The sequence below is a fragment of the Toxotes jaculatrix genome, chromosome 13 (assembly GCF_017976425.1).
Source record: "Toxotes jaculatrix isolate fToxJac2 chromosome 13, fToxJac2.pri, whole genome shotgun sequence".
Classification (NCBI taxonomy): domain Eukaryota; kingdom Metazoa; phylum Chordata; class Actinopteri; family Toxotidae; genus Toxotes; species Toxotes jaculatrix.
The window spans coordinates 1,525,940-1,545,655 of record NC_054406.1 but is presented as its reverse complement, the minus strand read 5'-3'; the positions used below and the strand labels follow the sequence as shown (position 1 = coordinate 1,545,655).

Sequence of the window (19,716 nt, the reverse complement as noted above, 5' to 3'; positions counted from 1 at the left end):
TGAGTCACTTTGAGCTGCAGTTTGTGGCTTTGAGTACCAGCGTCTGAGCTCAGCAGCAAAAGAGCAGATGTCTGGCTAAATGTTGGGGCGTCCTTCACAGCAGCCGCTTTAAACGGTGTCTAATAAAATCACAACCTTCATCCAAGACTTAAGAGATTTACTCAGTAATTATCTGTGTGACTCTGGCAAAGCTTGAAATGCTTGAAACTGTAGAAATCAAGGACACGTCCTGCAGGGCCTGTTTCGTCTTAAACTGGGAGAACAATTCCCCCTTTAAAGCCATTTACACCCAAACAAGTGTGTTCAGCTTTTAAGGCCCCAGATGAAAGTATTCATCAGGCATTCATCACACAACTTTGACTGAGATTGTACAGTCTGAGACAGATCTGCGTCTTAGACCTGTTTTTAGACTCATTTCACACAGTGTGACGTGTGTAACCTGCCACGTCTCTGTTATGGTAGAGTGTGTGGGAGCCTGAACCCTGATAAAGGTGCGCCAGTAAATTGTTTGTAGACATGTTGAAGACATTTTCAAGGCAGGACTTGACAAACCCTCTGTCTTGTAGCCCTGGCCGTGTAGTCTAATAACACACAGATGGAGTACAGTAAGGCCGCAGTGTTTGAAATGTCAGAATTTCATAAAACATGTCTGTCATTATTCCCTGAAACCTAAGTTAACATATTGTAATTTATTATTTGGTCTGACCAACAGTCAGAAACCTAAACTGGCAAATTTTGATTTTAAAACTGGGGCACAACAGTAAGTTTTTGCCCCGGGGCTTGGAAGAGGTGAATCAGGCCTTAAGTAAGTGTAGAATCTAGATACTTCCGCCACCGCTGCTGAGCTCTGGTGTTTTTCGTCAGCATCGCGTTTTATTTTGAAAACCGCCGGAAACGTGCCTTCGAATTCCGGTTGACTTGACGCACCTTGACAGTCGCTCAGCTTTAGCCTGAGCTCCATGTGCCAAACTTCTGACCGCCGAGTCTTAAAAGATCATGAGACGGTTTGGGCGGCGGACAGCGCGGGCAGAGGTCATGTACGGCTGTTTGGACGTTAACCGGACTTTTAGGGAAACGCTCGTCGGAACCCGTCGGCTTCTTTCACACTGAGGACGAATCTAGCTAGTAGGACCGAGCGAGGCACAACTTCTGCCGGAGCACTAGCCGGAGACGGAGCGGGGAGACGGCGACGGAGGTCGGCGCCCAAACAGCCGTCGAGAAGAGCGGGTTTTACATTTTACGGAGCGGACCAGTTATTTATTTAGCCACAATGCTCAAGCTTTGCCTACAGAGGGCTCTCCGACCGGCCGCACAGAAGTTACCGTCGGGACTGAAGCGGGCACCGCCGGCGGTGCTGGTGGCTCCGAGGCTGCCGGGGACCGGGCGGCACACGCCGAGCTGCTGGATGGGCACACACGGGAGAAACGAGCCGAGGGAGCCGCTCAACTCCCCAAAGAGAGCCAAGGAGTTTATTTACCGCCTCCAGCCCAAGGAGAGGACGTGTTTACTGAAGGAGCTGCAGAGTTTCGAGTCCATAGCCATCGCTCAAGGTAAGAGACGGCCAGCTCAGGTCAAAGGTAACAGCTTCCATAAGGAGCTCTGAGCCTGAATCATAGGTCACCGGTTACCTGTGCAGGTAATGCACCGATAGGTTTCTTAGGTGTGCTCTCCCTCTCTGCTCGAAGCAGCGCTGATCCGTGTGCGGAGGCTTTGTAGGAATGAAGTGCTGCAGGCTGTTTGCCAACAAAGGCACATAAACGTTCACACCTGAGTGAAGCTGTTTCAGGAGAGTAAAGACCAGGTGTTGTTAATGAGCCGACTGGTTGATATTTAAAAGGGCTGTGTGTAAAATGACTCCTCTGGGTAACACCAAGCGGCCGCGGTAGGAACTGCAGCAACACTGGTAAAGGTGTGTCACCCTGTACAACTGAGAAATGCCTCTGAGGGGACTGGACCTACACCTGTGCTCAGGTGAGGTGGAGCCACACTGCCAAAGCTGAATTAGCATTTGGCTGCGCTCCAGAGCGCAAACAGCACAAACTCGTTAGTGGATTTCACTTCATCCCGACTGATAAACTCGGGCAGGTGTTGGTGTATCAGGGTTGGCAGCTGAACATGAAGGATACAGACCGTGGTTGTTTACCTTTCATACACCAGAGCATCTCCAGCACCCGCTGCTTTCTCCACCCGTGCTGCTGTTGAGCACACAGGCAGGTCCAAATGGAAAGAAGCCTCTAATTACCTCAAGCAAAGGAGCTTGGCTGATGAATGGCATCCATGTTGTTTTTGTCGATCAGTCACTGGTGATATGTTGGAGCTGTCATAAAAAAATCTTTGTTCCCCTCTGATAATTCTGACTTGGATATTTTCTAAGGTTTCTTATCTGACCAAGACATATAATTTTACTGTTCCACTTCAGTGTTCAGCTGTTTCACAGTTTGAAGTTCCTCAACTTCCTCAAATAATCAAAATAATCAATACCTGCTCTGTGTGTGTTTGGAGACTAATTCACGCTTTCCATTTTCCTGCAGTGTGTGCACAGTCAGTGGGCGAGTGTGTGTGTGTGTGTGTGTGATCAGTTCCTCTTCTGAGTCACCGGAGAGTATTTTCTGTTTGTTTGAAGGGAAGGTAATGGCCTCCACGTGAACCAAACCCAAACCAGAGTGACTCATCTGAGGACTGAAATAGTCAAATCAGCTGCTGAATCAGGAGCGGGACGATCTGACTAATGCCAGAGAATAAGAAACGGCTGAAATGCTGACACGCTGAGAATCCAGCTCCTCATCACTGTGTTGTGTAGCACTGTGCTCTCATTAGCTCTGTATACTCAAACTGCTTTTTTGGGGGGGGGCATTATGTAAGCTGATGCGTAAGCAGGGTTTTAGGAAATTGTTTCGATTTTCTGGCTGTTAATTTATCCACCTACTCTACAAAAGCATTGTATTCACTAAAAAGGATTTAGAAACGTATTCGAAATATTGCATCGTCTGTAGTTTCGAGAAAAAAGACAATTTTGTGGTTGCAAAAGAATATTTCAGAATCTGGTTTTAATCTCTTTAATTCAGGTTTGGATCCACACCCAGTCTTAGGAAAACAGCTCTGTAGAGAGACGGTTGTGTAAGAGGTTTCTGTTGGAGTGTGTCTTCCATGGTCTCTGCACAGGTATGGGAAGTGCTATGGACACCTGAATGACCAACTACAGATCTTTATTATTAAAGTACGAGTGGCTTCTCAAACCTTTGGCTGTGAGTTCTAAAGCGAAGCGTTATCTCCCTCCCTCCTTTTCAACAGCGCCGTTGGAAAAGACCGATAATAATCCCAGTGAGTGTCGAGGGAGTTTTAAAGGTCACAGAAATGCTGGTTAAATTTTTTTTAATCCTGTAAAAACAGTTCATGTCAGCCTGGTAGCAGCGAGATTCCAGCTCCTCTTCAGACAGTTTGACCCAAACGACTCATTTCTACTCAGTATTACACGGACGCCTCACAGTGCAAGTTAATATCCTCATTATCCCAGTTACTCAGAGTCTGGACACAGGGAACAAAGCTGGCTTTTGTCACAGACGACACATAAATGCAGTTACACTAATGCAGAAGTGTTTTCATCTTGCTGTGGCTTTCAGGAAATTTGTCAGTCTATAGTGGAAACTCACTCCAGTGAGCAGTCCCACAGTCTTGCAGTCGTAGCGTAGGGATGAGTTTGGCTCTGAAAGTCTTAACTAATCAGCAGCTGTTTACAATCCAGACTCTCTCTGTTACTAATGAGCTAAATGCCACGGAGAAACTGTGAGAGTCGGACGTATTTACCGTAGAGCTGGGAAACGTTTTCAGCCCAGTGGGTTAGTCTGACAGCGAGCTGAGCTACAGGCTCATTAAAACATTACATCCACATTTCAGACGTTCAGCAGACGCTCACAGTGAGCGAACTCAAGCAGCTTAGTGAGAATGTAAAAGCTGAGACACTGTCTGATCACACAGAGCTGGTTGTAGACCTTTATCTCAGCAGATGTGTCGTTGTGCTGCTGGTTCTCTGGCATCATGTAAAGACAAACCTAACAGAACCGCTGTTAAGACTCCTCCACTGACCCGTTTAACATCGTCAGGCTCATGATGCACAGTTTGTGGTGCAGTGATTAGCACAGTGGTCCCAAGACTAAGACAAGGAAAAGGTAGAGGTGTTGATGTACAGTGTTGAGTACAGCTCCAGCACAATTTACATGTTTTTTGAAGCATGGAAATTGATTTTAAATGAATTTCATGAGGGGCGTTGGAAATGCAGTTCTTTTAGTGCACAAACCTCCTCCTCTTCCTCCTCATCCTCCTCCTCATCCTCAGCTTTCTCTGAATCAGGGTTCGTCAGTAAAAAGAGGAATACATAAAAATTCAAATGTTTATATGCAGTGTCGGTGCCATTTTTTCCACTGAACCCTGCTGTTTCTTCAGGCTGTGCCCAGATTTAATCCATATCTACTTATGTCTGTGATATTAACGATGTGGAATTGTTATGCATAGTTCTTTTTCAGTCCCAGCTGGACAGGGTGTCCCACTGAGTCCAATTAAAATGCACTATGAACGTGTGAATCTACCGTTGCCCGTGTGGCACTTTGGCAGAAGAGGAGAGAGTAAGTGGCTGAAACGCAGATGACGGCAGCGTCTTTAAAAAATGTGGGATGGTTAAACCCCGGAGCCTAAAACGGGCTCGGTGCAAAATCTCGACGGATGAGTCGACTCGACTCGCTCAGTCCTGCTTCAAACAGTGATGCTGTTTGTTGTTGTTGTTTCACTACCTATTTGATGGATTGAAGTCATGTCTAAACACTTCACTATGGATTATAATTAACTTTAATTTTATTGAACTTTCAACACACCCAGTGAACCAGGTTACACTCTGGCTGTTAAAGCTGCACTTCAGCCCTTTTATCTTGAAAAATGTGTAGTAGTAGTTTTTACTGCGGGGGGCGGGGGGTCTGCTTAACCTGTGAAACTCTAAGGTTATAAAGCAGCTGAAGCTGCAGGGCTGCAGCTGAGCCCAAGTCTAAACTCATGCATGTATTTTTATTTAATGTCATTATTAGAATCCTCCCATGCACTGGGTGTTCTGCGATCAGGAGCTGTTGGTTGTATTCCTCTGCCTTTGCTGTTTAGGTCTGATGTTTGCCTCTGTGCAGAGAACGTTCGCCTCCAGTGACGATAATAGACTCCTGAAATTAATTCAGACAAACAATGCAAACCTACAGGGGATTAATTAGTGGGAATTGGACACTTCTCTGTGCTGCAGCAAACACGGGTGTATGTTTATTTGTTTGGATACGGATCCTGTTGAGTGCGGCTGCAGGTATTGACAGTCCAACTGTGTCCTTTCAGAGAGAAGCTTGGCACCGGATGAAGTCGACAGTGATCGATATTGTACGTTTGGGTTTAGCTGAGATTTAGATCAATAAGCAGGATTCAGGTGTTCATCATCCGTCTACCTGTAATAACTATGGTAAATACTGCTGCACACACACACACACACACTCTGCTGGCCACTCAGCACACCTGAGGAACTTGTCCATCTCATCGAGCGTTGTGGAAGTGAGTCTGAGGGGTGAAGCCGTTCTTTCCTCTGAGACCTGAGACAGATTAACAGGCTTTAGAGGAAGCGGACTGAGGCGCTCAGCAGCACCTGGGAAGTTTGAGTGAGATTGAAGGAGAGGAGCTATTTGACTGGCACGTAAATTAGGCCTTCACTCCAAAACTTGAGCTGCCTCCTCAAACCAGCGGCTGAGCCGACAGCAGCATGTTGCCGCTTTCAGCTTTCAGCCGAGCAGAAAACGCTGCCTCATGCAGGGAGATTGAGATGAATCCGCTGCGCATCTCAAAGCTGACAGTTGCATAAACAGTGAAAGAGATGGAGAGATGGCGGCCGGGAGGGTGAAGAGATACAGAGAGAGAGAGGAGGAGAGACCCAGGCTGCTGCAGACACAAATGTAACGCTGTGATTAAAAACTTTAACCCACAATTTCCACAGTTTTAGGGAAAAAAGCAACATATTCTCAGGCTCCAGCTCCTCGAACGGCTGCTGCTCTTCATTATATAACTCAGTAAATCAAATGTCTTTGGGTTTACAGTTTCCCAACCTGCACAGCAGAGAACACCCTCTGTCCTCAGACCCTTGATGTGAATAAGGAAAGACTCCTCTAACAGAGCGACAGAGGAGGGATCCGTCTCAGAGACGTGAGGTGGTGCTGTGCTGAGAAATCAAACGCCAACTGGATCTGAGGTCGCTTCAGTAATTAGTTCATTAATCAATTAGCAAATCAACTGAAAGTGACACTTTTGAGAATCAGTTAATCATTGAAGATTTGTTGTTTTTCTCTGTTCTCACATCAACACTGCAAACTGTTTATCTTTGACTTTTCACCCCTGCGCGTTTTTAGACTGAACGCTGAATCATCTAATCAATCAAAAAATAACCAAGAGATTAATCCATGATGACAATAATCTTTGGACGCTGCCCCGCTTCATCTGAAATCTCCTGGTGACGTGACGTCTCCCATCTGTTAATCTGAGCAAACTAATGGTTATGTTGGTGCCTTTAGATGAAGTCATCTGCAGAGATGTTATGCTCGTCTTGTTGCCTGCGATTCCACTGAGCCAAGTGTTGACTGTCAGGAAGGAAGTCCGCAGCGGAGCCAAACTCTGCCCGAGATGTCTGCCTCGCGTTTGAAGCAAGCAGAGATCTGAATGTCGTGTTTGTGACAGCAGCTTAACTGCTGGCAGCATCTCAGCCGTGTCCTGTGTTGATACAGCAGACATCTGCTGTCCTCCAGCTCGACACTATCTATTGTTCCTCCTGTTGTCTGTCTGGCAGGCAGCACAGGCCTACTCTCAGCAGAAGCTCCTGTTCCTAGGAGCTTGTCTCCTCAAAGCTTTTTTTTATTCTGAAAGGCTTTTATTGTGAAGCACATGGAGGAAATGACAGCAGTCTCAGTTTTTAAAGAGAAATAATGAAGAATACAGTTATATTGAGTTTTACACCAGGGACATGCTCACATACTTCTCCATGCTGCGTAGTTTGATTGCATACATTCGTTTGGTGGTAAAAGACCGTGGCGGTTCTTTATAGTTGTAATGGCGTCTTGTTCTCAGAGCACAACTTTCAGCACAGGCTAATTTTTAGTGATAGATTCGATCAGACTGAGTCATATTTCAGTGTCAACATTCATCACGCTGAAGAATCTGTGTGTGCTAAAGTGTGTGTGAAAACTAATTAGAAGACGCCGGAGTGAAAAGAGTCATGAGTGGTTTTCAAAACTGTTGGTGCCAAAAGTAACTGTGCCAATTATTTTTACTCCACATGAAGGTTTGGCATCCGGAGCTTTTAACCCAAAGGATCGTCCAAGTGACGGCTGACGAGCTGCCAGGTTGGCTGGTAGAAGAGAAGAACAGGTGGCCTGTGGCTGGTGGTCCTTCCTGCTCTGTGTGTGTGTGTGTGTGTGCAGCCTGGATACTTGACAGGACAGTCTGTCTTCTGCCGATTTCTCCTCAGTTAAAGTGTAAACTGCTGTTTGTTCACTAATATTGTTATAGAACGAACTTGGTCTGAACGTGTTTCTCAGTGTGAAGCTGAGAGGTTTACAGGAAACTAAGAGGACAGTCGAAAGTTAAAGTTCAGTATATTTTTAGTAACAGTCCACATTTGGGATTTCCACCGTTTTAGAGGATACACAACTTTTTACATTGGAAGTAAATAAAGCACTTATGTTTTCATGGGAGAGTCTGAAAACCTGAAGTGCAGTCACACACTGCTCGTTCTAAAAATGATTTTTACAGAGGCGGCAAATGACAATCAAATACGGTTTGTAGAGCGACAATTAACAACAGCAAAGCACGGTAAAATGATTTTCATTATTGATCAGTCTGTCTTTTTATTTTCTTCAATTAATGTCCTTGTGCTTGAATGAATAAAGTAAAATTTGCTTCTCTGCGTTTCTAAAAACGTGTAGGATTTGAGTGAAGTATGATTGTTTTCACTTGGGACCAGGCTGTGCTGGTTGTCACATCTTACCAGGAAGTTTTCAAAGATCCACCTACTGCGAGAAAATTTCCAGAGAACACAGAATGTTCTGAAATGCAAATCAAGTCAAAATAAATGTCATGTTTTCTATTTTCTGAGTCGAGGCAGTTAGAGCTCAGCTCCTTCGGTGCTTCAGACCAGAGTCACGCTCAGTAATAGATCAGGACAGATGTTCACAAAACACATCTGCACTAAGCATCACAGGTACAGTGTAATGAAGAAATGCATGTTGGGAATTGATTATTTATCTAGGAATAATCCCTGATAGATGCAGTGAAGCCTCTAACTCTGAACCATTGTTGTTGTTGTTGTTGGTGTGTGTTGGTGTGTGTTTGTCAGGTGAGCAGTGTGTTGCAGGAAGCTCCCGCTCTGTTAATCAGCAGTCTGACAGCAGACAGACGACACAGCATCTGCTGATGTCTAATTATACACACACACACACACACACACACTCGCTCACAGCCAGCTCATGTTTGATTTAATCACACAGTGACATATGTGCTGTGTTAGACTCATACTGCTGTCATTATGTTCTTTATGAGATATTCTGCAGTGGACTGAGATACACTGAGAGCCAGTGTCATGTTTAGAAAGCAGGGGATGTGTATTCGATATCAGCCGTGTCATGAATGCTGGTGTTGGTATTTATTTTATTAATGTGATTTTAAACTTGTCTGTCCTTTAGATTTATCTTATTTTATCCTTTTTTAGCTTTGAAGTCTAAATGTTTCTTTTCCTTTGACAGTAAAGTTTGAATAACCTCTGCATATGATAAATTAATGATTAAAAAAAAAAACTTATCTTGCCTTACAGCTCTTCTGCATTCACTAATCTGACTCCAGATCTGCTGCCATTGGCAGATTGTGCAGTGATGTTCATTTTTGTCTGCGTCATTCAGACCTATTTCTGGACACGTTTTCCCAGGAGTCAGAGTGTTTGTACTTGGGTGAAAATGGGTTATCCTCACACTGTGGCCTGATATTTTCAGCTGCACATCTGAAATTAATATTCTTCTTTCAACAAGACAGAAAATCAACAGCCACTGTAGCAGCTCTGTGAGGCTGCACACCGAAAGCACAGTTGTTGGATGGATGTGAATTGCTCTTAGATCCTTAGAGCCAATCTGTTGCTAGAGACTTAAATACACTGTACAGACTAAGGCTGAACATTTATCGTTTTCTGATCGAAAGTGCGATTTCAGACAACGCGATCACGTGATCGCCAAAGCTGCGGGTTTTTTTGTTTTGTTTTTTTGCAGGGCTCCTGACTGACCCAGGATCTGCTGTGTCAACTATTTTACACATACATGCCGTCTCCCTACCAAGGAGGGAAGTTTCAGCAGTGAGGATCGCTTCCGCGTTCATAAATTAGGGCGTGGTTACGTTGAGTGACCGCTCCATAGACAGGCACTGGCAGTTAGCTCTTTGCGAAAGCATCGGCTGGGCTAGGCGGCTACATCCAGAGACCTCCGGCTACGTCCAGCGGCTGCAGTGTCCGTGTTTGTTTGCCAATGTTCGGATAGGTTTTTGTGACAGTATGGCTTGTTGTAGTGTAGATTGTACTAACCGACCGTCGAAGGAGTCTGTGTTACAGTTTTTTCGGTAAGTGATTTTCTCACTATTTTACCTGGATGTTTGCGCTAATTAGCATGTATTAGCATATTTAGCCGCTAGCTTATGACTTCATTGCCGATTTCTGGTCGCTGCTGATACAGATAGAGGACCGGAGCAGCTAATGTTAGGAACGCTGCTGCGGTGTGTTCCGTGCTCTCAGAGTCCGTTTGTTGCGGGAATACTAGGCTACAGTTTTATTTCGTCTCATTTTTGTGTTTAAAAAGTCCGACATTGCATGGACAGAGCAGCTCCGTCAGTCAGCGGCTGCTGTTGTTTGTGTGCTGCTGTAACTGTAAGTGTATAGTGGATGGAGGCAGCGGTGAAAGCCGGTAAAAATATTATTATTGCTCCGAGCGAAGTGGACGGGTCCTCGGCCGGCTGACCCGTAGAGTAACCGCCTCTCCGCCAAACTTGGAAAGTACACTCCCACTAAAATCCAAGATGGCGCAGCTCCAATGCCCATGGTTTGGTCACAAAACCGACTCCCCGAAAACTATGGGTGACGTCACGGGTGCTACGTGCATGTCTTATACAGTTTGTGCTCCCTACCTGCCGAGCTCACCAATCAGAAAGCGGCATGCTGCTCCTGGACAGGTCAGGCTGACGCAATCGGTATAACCTGCTCCACCTGCCGCTCCATTTCTGAAATGGCTTCAGCTGGAGCAGAAACAGGTACTGTGCAACACCTGTCGCGCTAAAGTTGCAACATGGACTTTTTCATGTACCTGCAGAGTAATGGCATTTAATGTTTTAATTGTGTGATGTAGTTTTCTGTCCTGTTTGTAAATGTTACTGTACATTGTGAATATTGCACCGAAGATTGATTTGAAAAAAACTGTGAATCAAATTGAAGTCGCAGTATCTGCCAGAAAAATCTAAAAATTAGATCTTTTCCTAAAATCGTTTAGCTCCAGTACAGACAAATACCATTTCCCCTCACTGTACTTTGCTGATGCAGTTTGAGTGAATCTGTGGTATTGAAACCACCTGGGTGCTGACACTAAACTCGTTAATTGCTTTCCTGATCAAGCAACTGAAAAGTTTTGTTTGTTTGTTTGTTTACTGCCAGCAGTAAGGAAGTGGTAATGCGGTGTGTGCCGTCTCGATCGCAGTGTGTTGAATCACGTCCTTTGCTCAGTTTTATAGATGGAGAGAAGTTTAGGAGCTTCCTGTACGAGCATTCTGAGGAGTGATGGGTGAACGAGTCTCTGTGATTCATGTGTTTTGGGTTAAGGTTTAAGGTGGTACTGTTCCTGGACCTGCTCACCTCTGAAACCTGACAGGTTGTATAAAGCTTTTGTCAACTTAAGGGATCATTTAATGTGTTATACTTAGATTGAGGATTAATATTTATTTAAAAATATAGCCATTCCTCCAAACATTAAACTGATATGTTGTTACAAGAAAGGATAAATACTCTCTGTTTAAATTGAACTAATCATTTAGAGTCTGTGGACTTCCATCAGATAGAAAGGCTTTTCTTTGGGCCTTAATCTGAACCTGTGGTAAATTTCCATCTTTTGCATTTTCTTTTGTTTATTTTCTAGAAGGTTAAGTTTTAAATTTGAAAAACTTGGCTCATGTTTCTGTCTCAGGCCTAAAGAGGGCTGTGTGTTCAGTTTGACTGTCCTGTCACACTCAACCTTTGAATAGTTCCTCGTGAATACTGAAAAGTATTTTTTGCTTGAAATGTCCGTCCCCTTGTAAACCGGTGATTAACCCAGAAATTCTTTACGTTCTCCAGTCGGTCCCCATGTCACATGCTGGTCAGACATTGTTGCTAAGCGATACTGCTGCAGAATTTGTTGCCTGGCAACTTTAGCTTATTGAGCAGGAGCGAGCATCTGATCCTCGAGTGAATCTAACGGCACAAACCTCTCTGCGAGTCGGGCTCAGGCAGGAGCTTTGACAGGTAGACAGGTGGTTTCCTCTGCTGAGGGAAGGAAGCTTAAACCTTTTCATATGGATGTTATTTTCTCTTATCATCTCCAACCTTTTGTGCCTGGTCTAAAATCACTACAGGAAACATGAATGATCTTTTCCTAGAAAACAGAACCACTACCACTAAGGTTATGCCATCAAATGTCTTGTTGTGTCTGACCAGCTGTCCAAAACCCAAAGATTTTAATTTCTCTATATCAGACAAAGAAAAAGAAGTGAATTCTAAACTTGAGAACCTAAAAATCCATCAGATTTTGGGCACAGGGTATTAGCAGGTCCTGAAAGTCTTAAAAAGGTTGCTGCTTTCTGGTAAAGCAGTAAAAGTAACGGTCACGTTTCATGGTTGAACCAGATGTGGTGGTGAATGAAGAGCAGGAAATATTCCTGGCTTGGTTTGGAGAGAACCTCCGACTCCTCTGTCTTAAAATAGAGCCTGACCTTTCCACAGCGCCTGGTCGTTTAGTGAGAGGTGATTCTGTCCACGGCGCTGCTGCCTGTTTGTTTTGAAAGAGGAGTCTCACACACACACACACACACACACACACACACACACACACACACACACACACACACACACACATCCTATGCTGTGATGGACCTGTCCCTTTAATTGGTCCCTTGCCTTGGATGCACTCTGCTCCAGTGACCCACTTCTCCTGAGTCAGCGCAGTGTCTTCGGGGACGTCGACACAACGACCTGAGTCTGCTGCTTCTCTCTCACGGTTAAAGTCAGGACTGAAGAGTGAACCAGGATGTGTAATGACTGGATACAGAGACGTGCACTCCTGCCCTTCATCTCACCCACAGCTCCCATTTTATTCAGCTATGAATTTAGCATTTACACTTGATCTGTAGCGGTGCTTTTCTTAAGCATTATTATTATTTCATATTTGCTTTTTATTATATTTTCACATTCTTAAACCTGCAGTAACTGATATTTTTCCTTCACACAACACAGTGGGAGTGTGGAACAACAGCTCTGCAGCTTCTCTGTCAGAAGTTACTGCGGAGTGAAGGCTCAGAGTGTGAATTGTCGAACATGAGAAGTGACGTGTTGCGTCTGCGATCACAAAACACTTAAAGTCAAATCTCAGCACTGAATGAGCCAACTTCTGATCTGTTGTGATGTTTTTTCTTCTCAGAGACCCAGGAGCCCTCGCCGCCGACTGCAACGCAGATCAGATACGGTGAGAGATCATATCTCACACACACACACACACACAAAAATCCTGTATCTTTTGGAAGAAAATTGCAATCTGAAGTTTACCCATGAATATTTCTGTGGTGTCAGCAGTTCTCTCTTACAGACGGTGTCGTGTTAATCCTAATATATTTGGAAAGAAGCTTTTTTTGCGTTGATATTGTAGATGAAAGCAGTTTAGTCAGTGATAAACAAACACAGACTGTAATTAGTTCTGTTGATTTTTTTTTTTCTTGTCTATCTCTCCATCAAATAACAGTTTGTTCTGTGAAGTCTGAACATCAGAGATAACCTCAGTTCAATAACTGACCTCATAATAAGACTCACAAGGGAAGAGTCGTTTTCTCCACTGTGGGAACCTGCAGAGCCCGACGGTGACCATGTGGTAGAAAACAACAAATGTAGTCTCGAAGCTTTAGTCTTTATATTTTTGTATCTTCCTCTTTGCTGCTGTAACAGATGTAATTTCCCCATTGTGGGACTAATAAAGGTGGATCTTAGTATCTTAGTAGGTGGATTATCTTAAGATTCGACTGCTTAGCTGTGAGAAGCTTTGTTTAAATGATGTGTCAAACTTGAATTCAGTTGTCAGGATGTCTGTTTAAATCCTTCCGGTGTTGTTCATTGACTTGTTTCTGCTCGTTTGCAGTGTTGTTCCATAACGCCCTCCCCTTTGTTGGGTTTGGTTTCCTTGATAATGCCATCATGATTGCAGCAGTAAGTGATGAAGCTTAATTTTACTGGAATTACTGAAAGAAAAACAGAAGCTGAGTGAATGTGAGTCCTTATAGATCCAGTCTGTTTGTTGTGGATCAGCATTTCACCTTGTTCTCTTCTGTTCTCCAGGGAACACAGATTGAACTCTCTATTGGGGTCACCTTAGGGATCTCCACCATGGCTGGTAAGAACACACCGAGGAGCAGACCAGGCAGTCTGCAGACCGTTACACTTTCAGAAAGCCTCTGACAGCACAGTGTAGAAGTCAATTTGTTTTTTATTCTTAGTTTGTGCTTCACACCAGAGACTAATGCTCCTCCTCTGGCTCTGTAGGAGGTGACGAGGGTTTCCTTTAAAATAAAAATGGGCCAGTGCGCTCACTTTATCAGCACATAAAGTCCTCACAGGTATTATCGCTTTCGTTCAGGCTTGAGCCCACACACTACGTTCAGTGTCTGAGAGCAAAGCCGCCTCTTCCGTCAGCCATCACCTGGAAGACATTTCTAATACTCGTACAGCTCTTTGATGCTTCCAGCTGTGTAAAATTGCTCTTTCTTAAAAACAAAACAAAAAAAAAACACATTTCATTGCAGTTTGTTGTAGCACATCCTTCTTTCGGAGTTGCTGCTGAACTGGGTCTCAGTTTGGGTCTTTATTACTCCATGAAAACCATAAAGCCACTGAGGCTTGCCGTCTCCCTCGCCTCACCACTAGATTATTCCGTTTCCATGGATACTTGGCTCCAAATTCCTCTGCAAAGTGCAAATCAGAGGCTGAAGACGGGCTCTAGATCAATAGCTCATCTGATGCCTTTATCCATCGAGGCGCTGCTTGTCATCATGATCCAGCCTGCAGAGACACTCAGCTGGTTTACTGAGCCCATTTATTTTTGTGTTTTATTTGAGGGGAGACCTTTTTCTCCACCCATCACTTCACTGTCATACATAATCAGTGTCGGAGGTGCCGGTGAGATTGTATCGCCGCCTCACCACTTCATCGCCACTGAGGAGTTTCTCTTTGAAGGAAACTCTGGCTGCAGCCGTCCATCTGGAGTTTTAGCTCCCACAGAAAACTCCGTGTGCTTTCAGCTTCAAGCATCGTTGCTTTTCATGCCTCCAGAGATCCGCTGAAGGCAGAACAAACACATCCTTAGCACCTCTACAGTTTTAATGACCGTGAACAAGTATACTTTGTACCATGTTGTCGTCCGTCCCCCGTGAAAGCCAAACCCACAGCGTGAATTATTCATAGCTGCCAAGTGTAGTTGATGTTGTACATTAACTGGGTTTGTTGTGAAGCTGATTCTGCTGACAGAAAAACCATTAAGGCAGAAGAGAAAGAAGCTGACTACTGTCTTGGTGCTTTTCCAAAGGAATAAAAACTTTCACACCTTCTCTCACTCCCACTGACTCTTATGTTGTATTTTGCTGCTTTTATCTGCTGTTTGGATCAAAGCAGCAGCACTTTTCATCTTTTTGCATTTACAGAGATGCATGTGGGCCATTTCACACCGCAGAGTTTAGTTATATTCACTTATTCGCTCTGGTTGTCGTGTGTGGGTGAAGAAGGCACGTTGAGGATTTTAGCCTCGACTTCAGCCAAATGATTGTCCTGTTAGATTTTAACTTCATCCGTCCATCTGTCCGTTTACTTTTGGACGCTTATCTGGTTCCAGGTAGCCCAGACATCTTTTTTCCCTGCCATGTCCTCCGTCCTCCATCTTCCTTGGGGGATCCTGACTTGTTCCCAAACCAGATGGCAAATATTATACCAACCCTGGTTCTGCCCCGGGGTCCTCCAAGAGTTGGATGTTTCTGGAAAACCAGAAGGATCCTGTTCAGATGCCTGAGCTCCTCAGATTAAATTCTAAAAGTGACAGTGTGCTGGAAATGAACTAGTTCCCTCAGAGTGTCGTCCGATCACAAAAGTGTCCATAGCTGTGAGGTGAAAGGTCGAATTCTATCCCTGAAATGATCGTCCCCAACTCATTTTAGAATCTGCCACATCATCGTTGTTGTGCAGTCTGAGAACGGCCTGATTAATCACCTGAACCATCAGCCGTCTGGCTGCTGGACAGGCAGATGGACTTCAGGCAGGTCAGAAAGTTTGGTCGTGCAGTCTGTGCAGTCCACTGTCCAAGTTCCTGCAGAGCTGCTGTCAGAAGATCTGTTAGAAACTGTCCTGAGCTTGTTTCAGTATCATCAGAACTTTTGCACATGGTGTGGTTAATGTGGAAGCTGGGGCTCTGTGCTTCCATTCACTGTGAGCTCCTCAGTGCTTGACTGAGCTGCACAGTGTGGAAAATAAAGGTTGTAGGTTCTGATTGTGTAGAAAGGCAGATAAAAACATGCAGTGTGAGTTAACACAACGTTTAAGATTAACAGTGTCTGCCCAGTCCTAGGCGTGCATATGGTTGGATTCAGGTAATGAACACAAAAGCACGACAGCCTGAGAAAGATGTTCAAACCCTGCTAACTTCAAAGTGTGTGGCAGGAGCTCAGATTCAGTCTGAATCAAAAATGAAATGAATGTTTCTGTGAGCTCCTGAGATCTCAGCCGTCCCACAGGCTTTGACGATGCTGTAAAACACCTACGAATACAGAGAAACCTAAATGAAAAGTGACATTTATCAAGTATTTATGATGAAATATCATTGCAACACCTGAAGGAAAACCCTGTGATAGAGATCTACATTTTAAAAACACATCATTTCACATTTTACCCCAAAACATGACAGTTCTGAATCTGTAATCTCACCAAATTCAACGTGTGATGCATTTTCCTCTGTTGCCTCATGTTTGTTTGATCAGACGGCTTCAGAAATCAAAGTGTTTCTGTGTTTTCGCAGCTGCAGCTCTGGGGAACCTGGTCTCAGATTTGGCAGGTCTCGGGTAAGCAGCCTAACTAACTGTCTCTGAGGGTTGGGGTTTGTTTGGAGGTAGATGTGTGCAGGTTAGAGCAGCTCAAGCTTCAGGAGTGTAGGTGTTCGTTACATTTATAATTAAAATGGTAAAATAACGAACCAACGTTTGTCTCGTTTTGTCACGTGATATTTTTCCTGCTGCTTTAGGTTTAGGATGAAATGTGACGGTAAATGGTGGCTGTCAGTAAATGCCCACACAGGTGTAATTAAACTAACGTGTGTGTGTGTGTGTGTGTGTGTGTGTGTGTGTGTGTGTGACCAGTCTTGCAGGTTATGTGGAGGCTCTGGCTTCCAAACTGGGGATGCAGGTTCCAGATCTGACGCCCAAACAGGTGGACATGTGGCAGACCAGGCTCAGCTCTCATATGGTGACTCTCATATTTATTTTCTGCCTTTTGTTTTACAGCCAACAGTAAAGAGATGGAAGAAAATGAGGGAAGAGAGAGAGAGAGAGAGAGAGAGAGAGAGAGAGAGAGAGAGAGAGAGAGAGAGAGAGAGAGAGAGATGGGGAAAGAGGGAAACGTACCTGCTTTCTGGAAGGTTTTGGAACTTATGTTCAGTGAAATGTTTAATATGTGACCAGTAGAAATTTACACATGCCACTAACACCAGCCCTCAGTCACAAAGGTGCAAAGCTGTTGGAAATTTGCCAAAAATAAAAACAGAAAGTTAAACTGGAGCAGAGAGACAGAGTCTGCTGCTGCTGCTGCTGCTGCTGCTGCTGCTGCTGGTGGAGGAGGAGGAGGAGGAGGAGGAGGAGGCGACATGAGGGAAAACATCAGGAGAACCCACAGAAAAAAAAAAAAAAATCAGTGTCTGCTTTATTCTCTGAATGGCTGAAGAATGCAGAGATGTGGTGTGAGATCCTGTTTCAAAGCACATGTGGAGATAATGGCAGAGGAGGAAGCAGCACCTGGGACTGGTGAGATGAAGCTGCCCTGTTCCACATTATTGTGCTGTCGTTCCAAAACGTGTGTGAAGGTGTGTGACTCCTCTGCATCTGAGACTTTAACAGGCCACACTTAACCAACTTCAGAGACAGCTGGAGGTCTCCTGAACTGAATATAATGGACAGGTTTCATTCTTAAGTTTTCCGTGTAAAATGAAAAGTGAACGTTCTCACTTTCAGCATGATCATTTAATGTCTCCTCGTCCTGCAGGGTAAAGCCATCGGCGTGTCCATCGGCTGCATTTTGGGGATGTTCCCGCTGCTTTTTCTGGATGATGAGAAGGAGAAAGAAGCACAAGCCTGCGGTGACACAGAATCCCACTCCTCCTAAGGAGCCGCCGCGGCTACACAACACCGTCACACCTACAAACTGCTGATGTCAACTTTATGAAAAGAATTTACAGTTTGATGTTTCTCCGTGTTGCTCAGGCGGCGTTCACGCCACCTGGGTTTTTGGTGCCTGCTGTGAACGCTGCCTGAGCAGCTCCCAGGATGGGACGTGCTCACCTGTCCCTGTCCCTTCTGTCCAAACATCAGCCTCAGCTGCTGATTCCAAAGCAAAGCTGTGCAAAATTTAAAAAACAAAAAATGTCCAGCAGCCAGTTTCTCTGTTTTACCAGCCACCAGTCCAGAAACTTCCAGCTGTGACTGGTGATCATTTCCCATCCTGACAGTAGAAGCACAAACACCGAATACTGACCAACTGTTGCAGCAGTTGGAACACTATTGCATGGTTTGAGCGTTTTTACTTTTTAATTTTTTTTTCTGTAAATCTTCAGCAGAAACTTTATACCTTTGAAAACACTGTCTGTTCATTTTGGGTCAAAAAGAGCGAATGTCTCGTCGCTTCAGCTGAAACTCGGCAGACTCAGTGGTCACTTCTTCAGTTGTTTACCATTTCGTGCATCTTTAAACTTACACACACAAAAAGAAAAAAATGTAAATGAAACAAACGGGAACAGTGTCATCTGCTACCTCGAGAAATACTTTTGGTGTTTTGCATGAAGAACTGATGTAGCTCTGTAATCAGACTTTTTATTTCTGTATCAGATGGTGTGTAATATGCTGGAAAGCCTTCAGATGTTTTGCATGGGAGGCGCTCGGTGGTGATGCACATGATTTGGAAACTGTAGTTGCTATTTTCAGTTTTGGGCTTTACACTAATATTTGCTTTCCAAGGTCTCCACCATCTAATTTTTTCTTTTTCCTCTTCACTCCTTTCTCACACACAGACTCTTGACTTAGCTCCAGCTTCTGTGTAATCAGTTTTTTAGCTTTAGTTTCATCAGACTTGAAGCTCCAGATGGTTGGAGTTTGCCACAGTTTTACGATGACAGGTCGGCTCAGCAGAGGTCTCAGTTTCTGGTGCGACTTCTCTCTCACATACTCGAGCTTCCAGCATTTAGTCAAGATGCTTTTTTTAAATTACAGTTTGATCCTGGGGGGGTGGAGGGGGGGTGGGGGCTGGTTCAGGTGGTGACCGAAGAGTTTGCACAATATCTTCATGAGTGTTTGGACTCGGCAGCAGAAGATCTTTATGTTTGTCATACGTTTTAATCTTATGGCAGGTTGATCAATAAGCAGTCACTAATTAAGGATTGATACAGCATGCAGTTTGTTACTGTGGACAAACTCAGCTTGTATGTGTCTGTTTCATCTCACGTTAATATCATGTTGGTGTATCCAGAGGATGAAGGTTTTCTACAGGACGAAGGTGTGAAGGGTTTTTATTGGGTTTTATTTTTTTTCTCTGCTCTTGACAATGATGATGATAATATTTTGAATAATTTCATTTTTTAAGCCAAAAAAAAAAAAAAAATGTTTGAAAGCATGAACAAAGTATGTCGTCTCTTAAAGTCTGTCAGTTAAAGGAATGCTGTGTTGTTCTGCCATCTAGTGGACAGTCTGGAGCAGCAGCAGCAGCTGTGCACTGATACGTGTATGTAAAACCAGTGACTGAAGGAGTGATTATACAGCATCTATGTATTTTGCAACATCATGTGCAATTTAAAATAAGACAATAAATTTGGGAGTCTTTACCTCTGGTCCTGCAGGTGGTGCTCTCCGTCAGGGTCCCCTCACTCGCCACTGGGAGCTGAGGCAGTGAAACTCCAGTCGATCCAGTCTGAGGAAGGCTGAGGCTGCTCTGAGCAGCTCCAAGGTCAGATTTTATCTCAAAGTCACAAACATCCTTCAGTTTTCTTACTTTGAATGATGGGATCCTTCAGACTCTCGTGGCCAAAGTTTCTCTGTGCTCTTCTCACTGGTTTGTGGCAGAAGCTTGTTCAGGTTCATTCAAATTTCTTGCACTGAAAA

The 19,716-nt window shown here is 44.3% G+C and overlaps 1 protein-coding gene across 1 annotated transcript; it reads left to right on the top strand.

Annotated features, from left to right (window-relative positions):
* The first annotated feature begins 949 nt into the window (after nucleotides 1-949).
* tmem65 (transmembrane protein 65) lies at nucleotides 950-19,445 on the top strand. Its single transcript, XM_041053147.1, has 7 exons — nucleotides 950-1,550; nucleotides 12,753-12,797; nucleotides 13,461-13,528; nucleotides 13,658-13,712; nucleotides 16,377-16,419; nucleotides 16,714-16,819; nucleotides 17,612-19,445. Exons 1-7 carry the CDS (start codon nucleotides 1,271-1,273, stop codon nucleotides 17,729-17,731), a joined length of 717 nt encoding a protein of 238 aa, XP_040909081.1. The 5' UTR covers nucleotides 950-1,270; the 3' UTR covers nucleotides 17,732-19,445.
* Nucleotides 19,446-19,716: the final 271 nt, after the last annotated feature.

What these genes read in the sequence shown, in the direction of transcription:
- tmem65 (XM_041053147.1), top strand. Translation starts at nt 1,271, where the DNA reads ATGCTCAAGCTTTGCCTACAGAGGGCTCTCCGACCGGCCGCACAGAAG. An exon ending in TCAGATTTGGCAGGTCTCGG is followed by an intron (nt 16,420 to 16,713) that starts GTAAGCAGCCTA and finishes GTGTGTGACCAG; the next exon opens with TCTTGCAGGTTATGTGGAGG. An exon ending in CCAGGCTCAGCTCTCATATG is followed by an intron (nt 16,820 to 17,611) that starts GTGACTCTCATA and finishes CTCGTCCTGCAG; the next exon opens with GGTAAAGCCATCGGCGTGTC.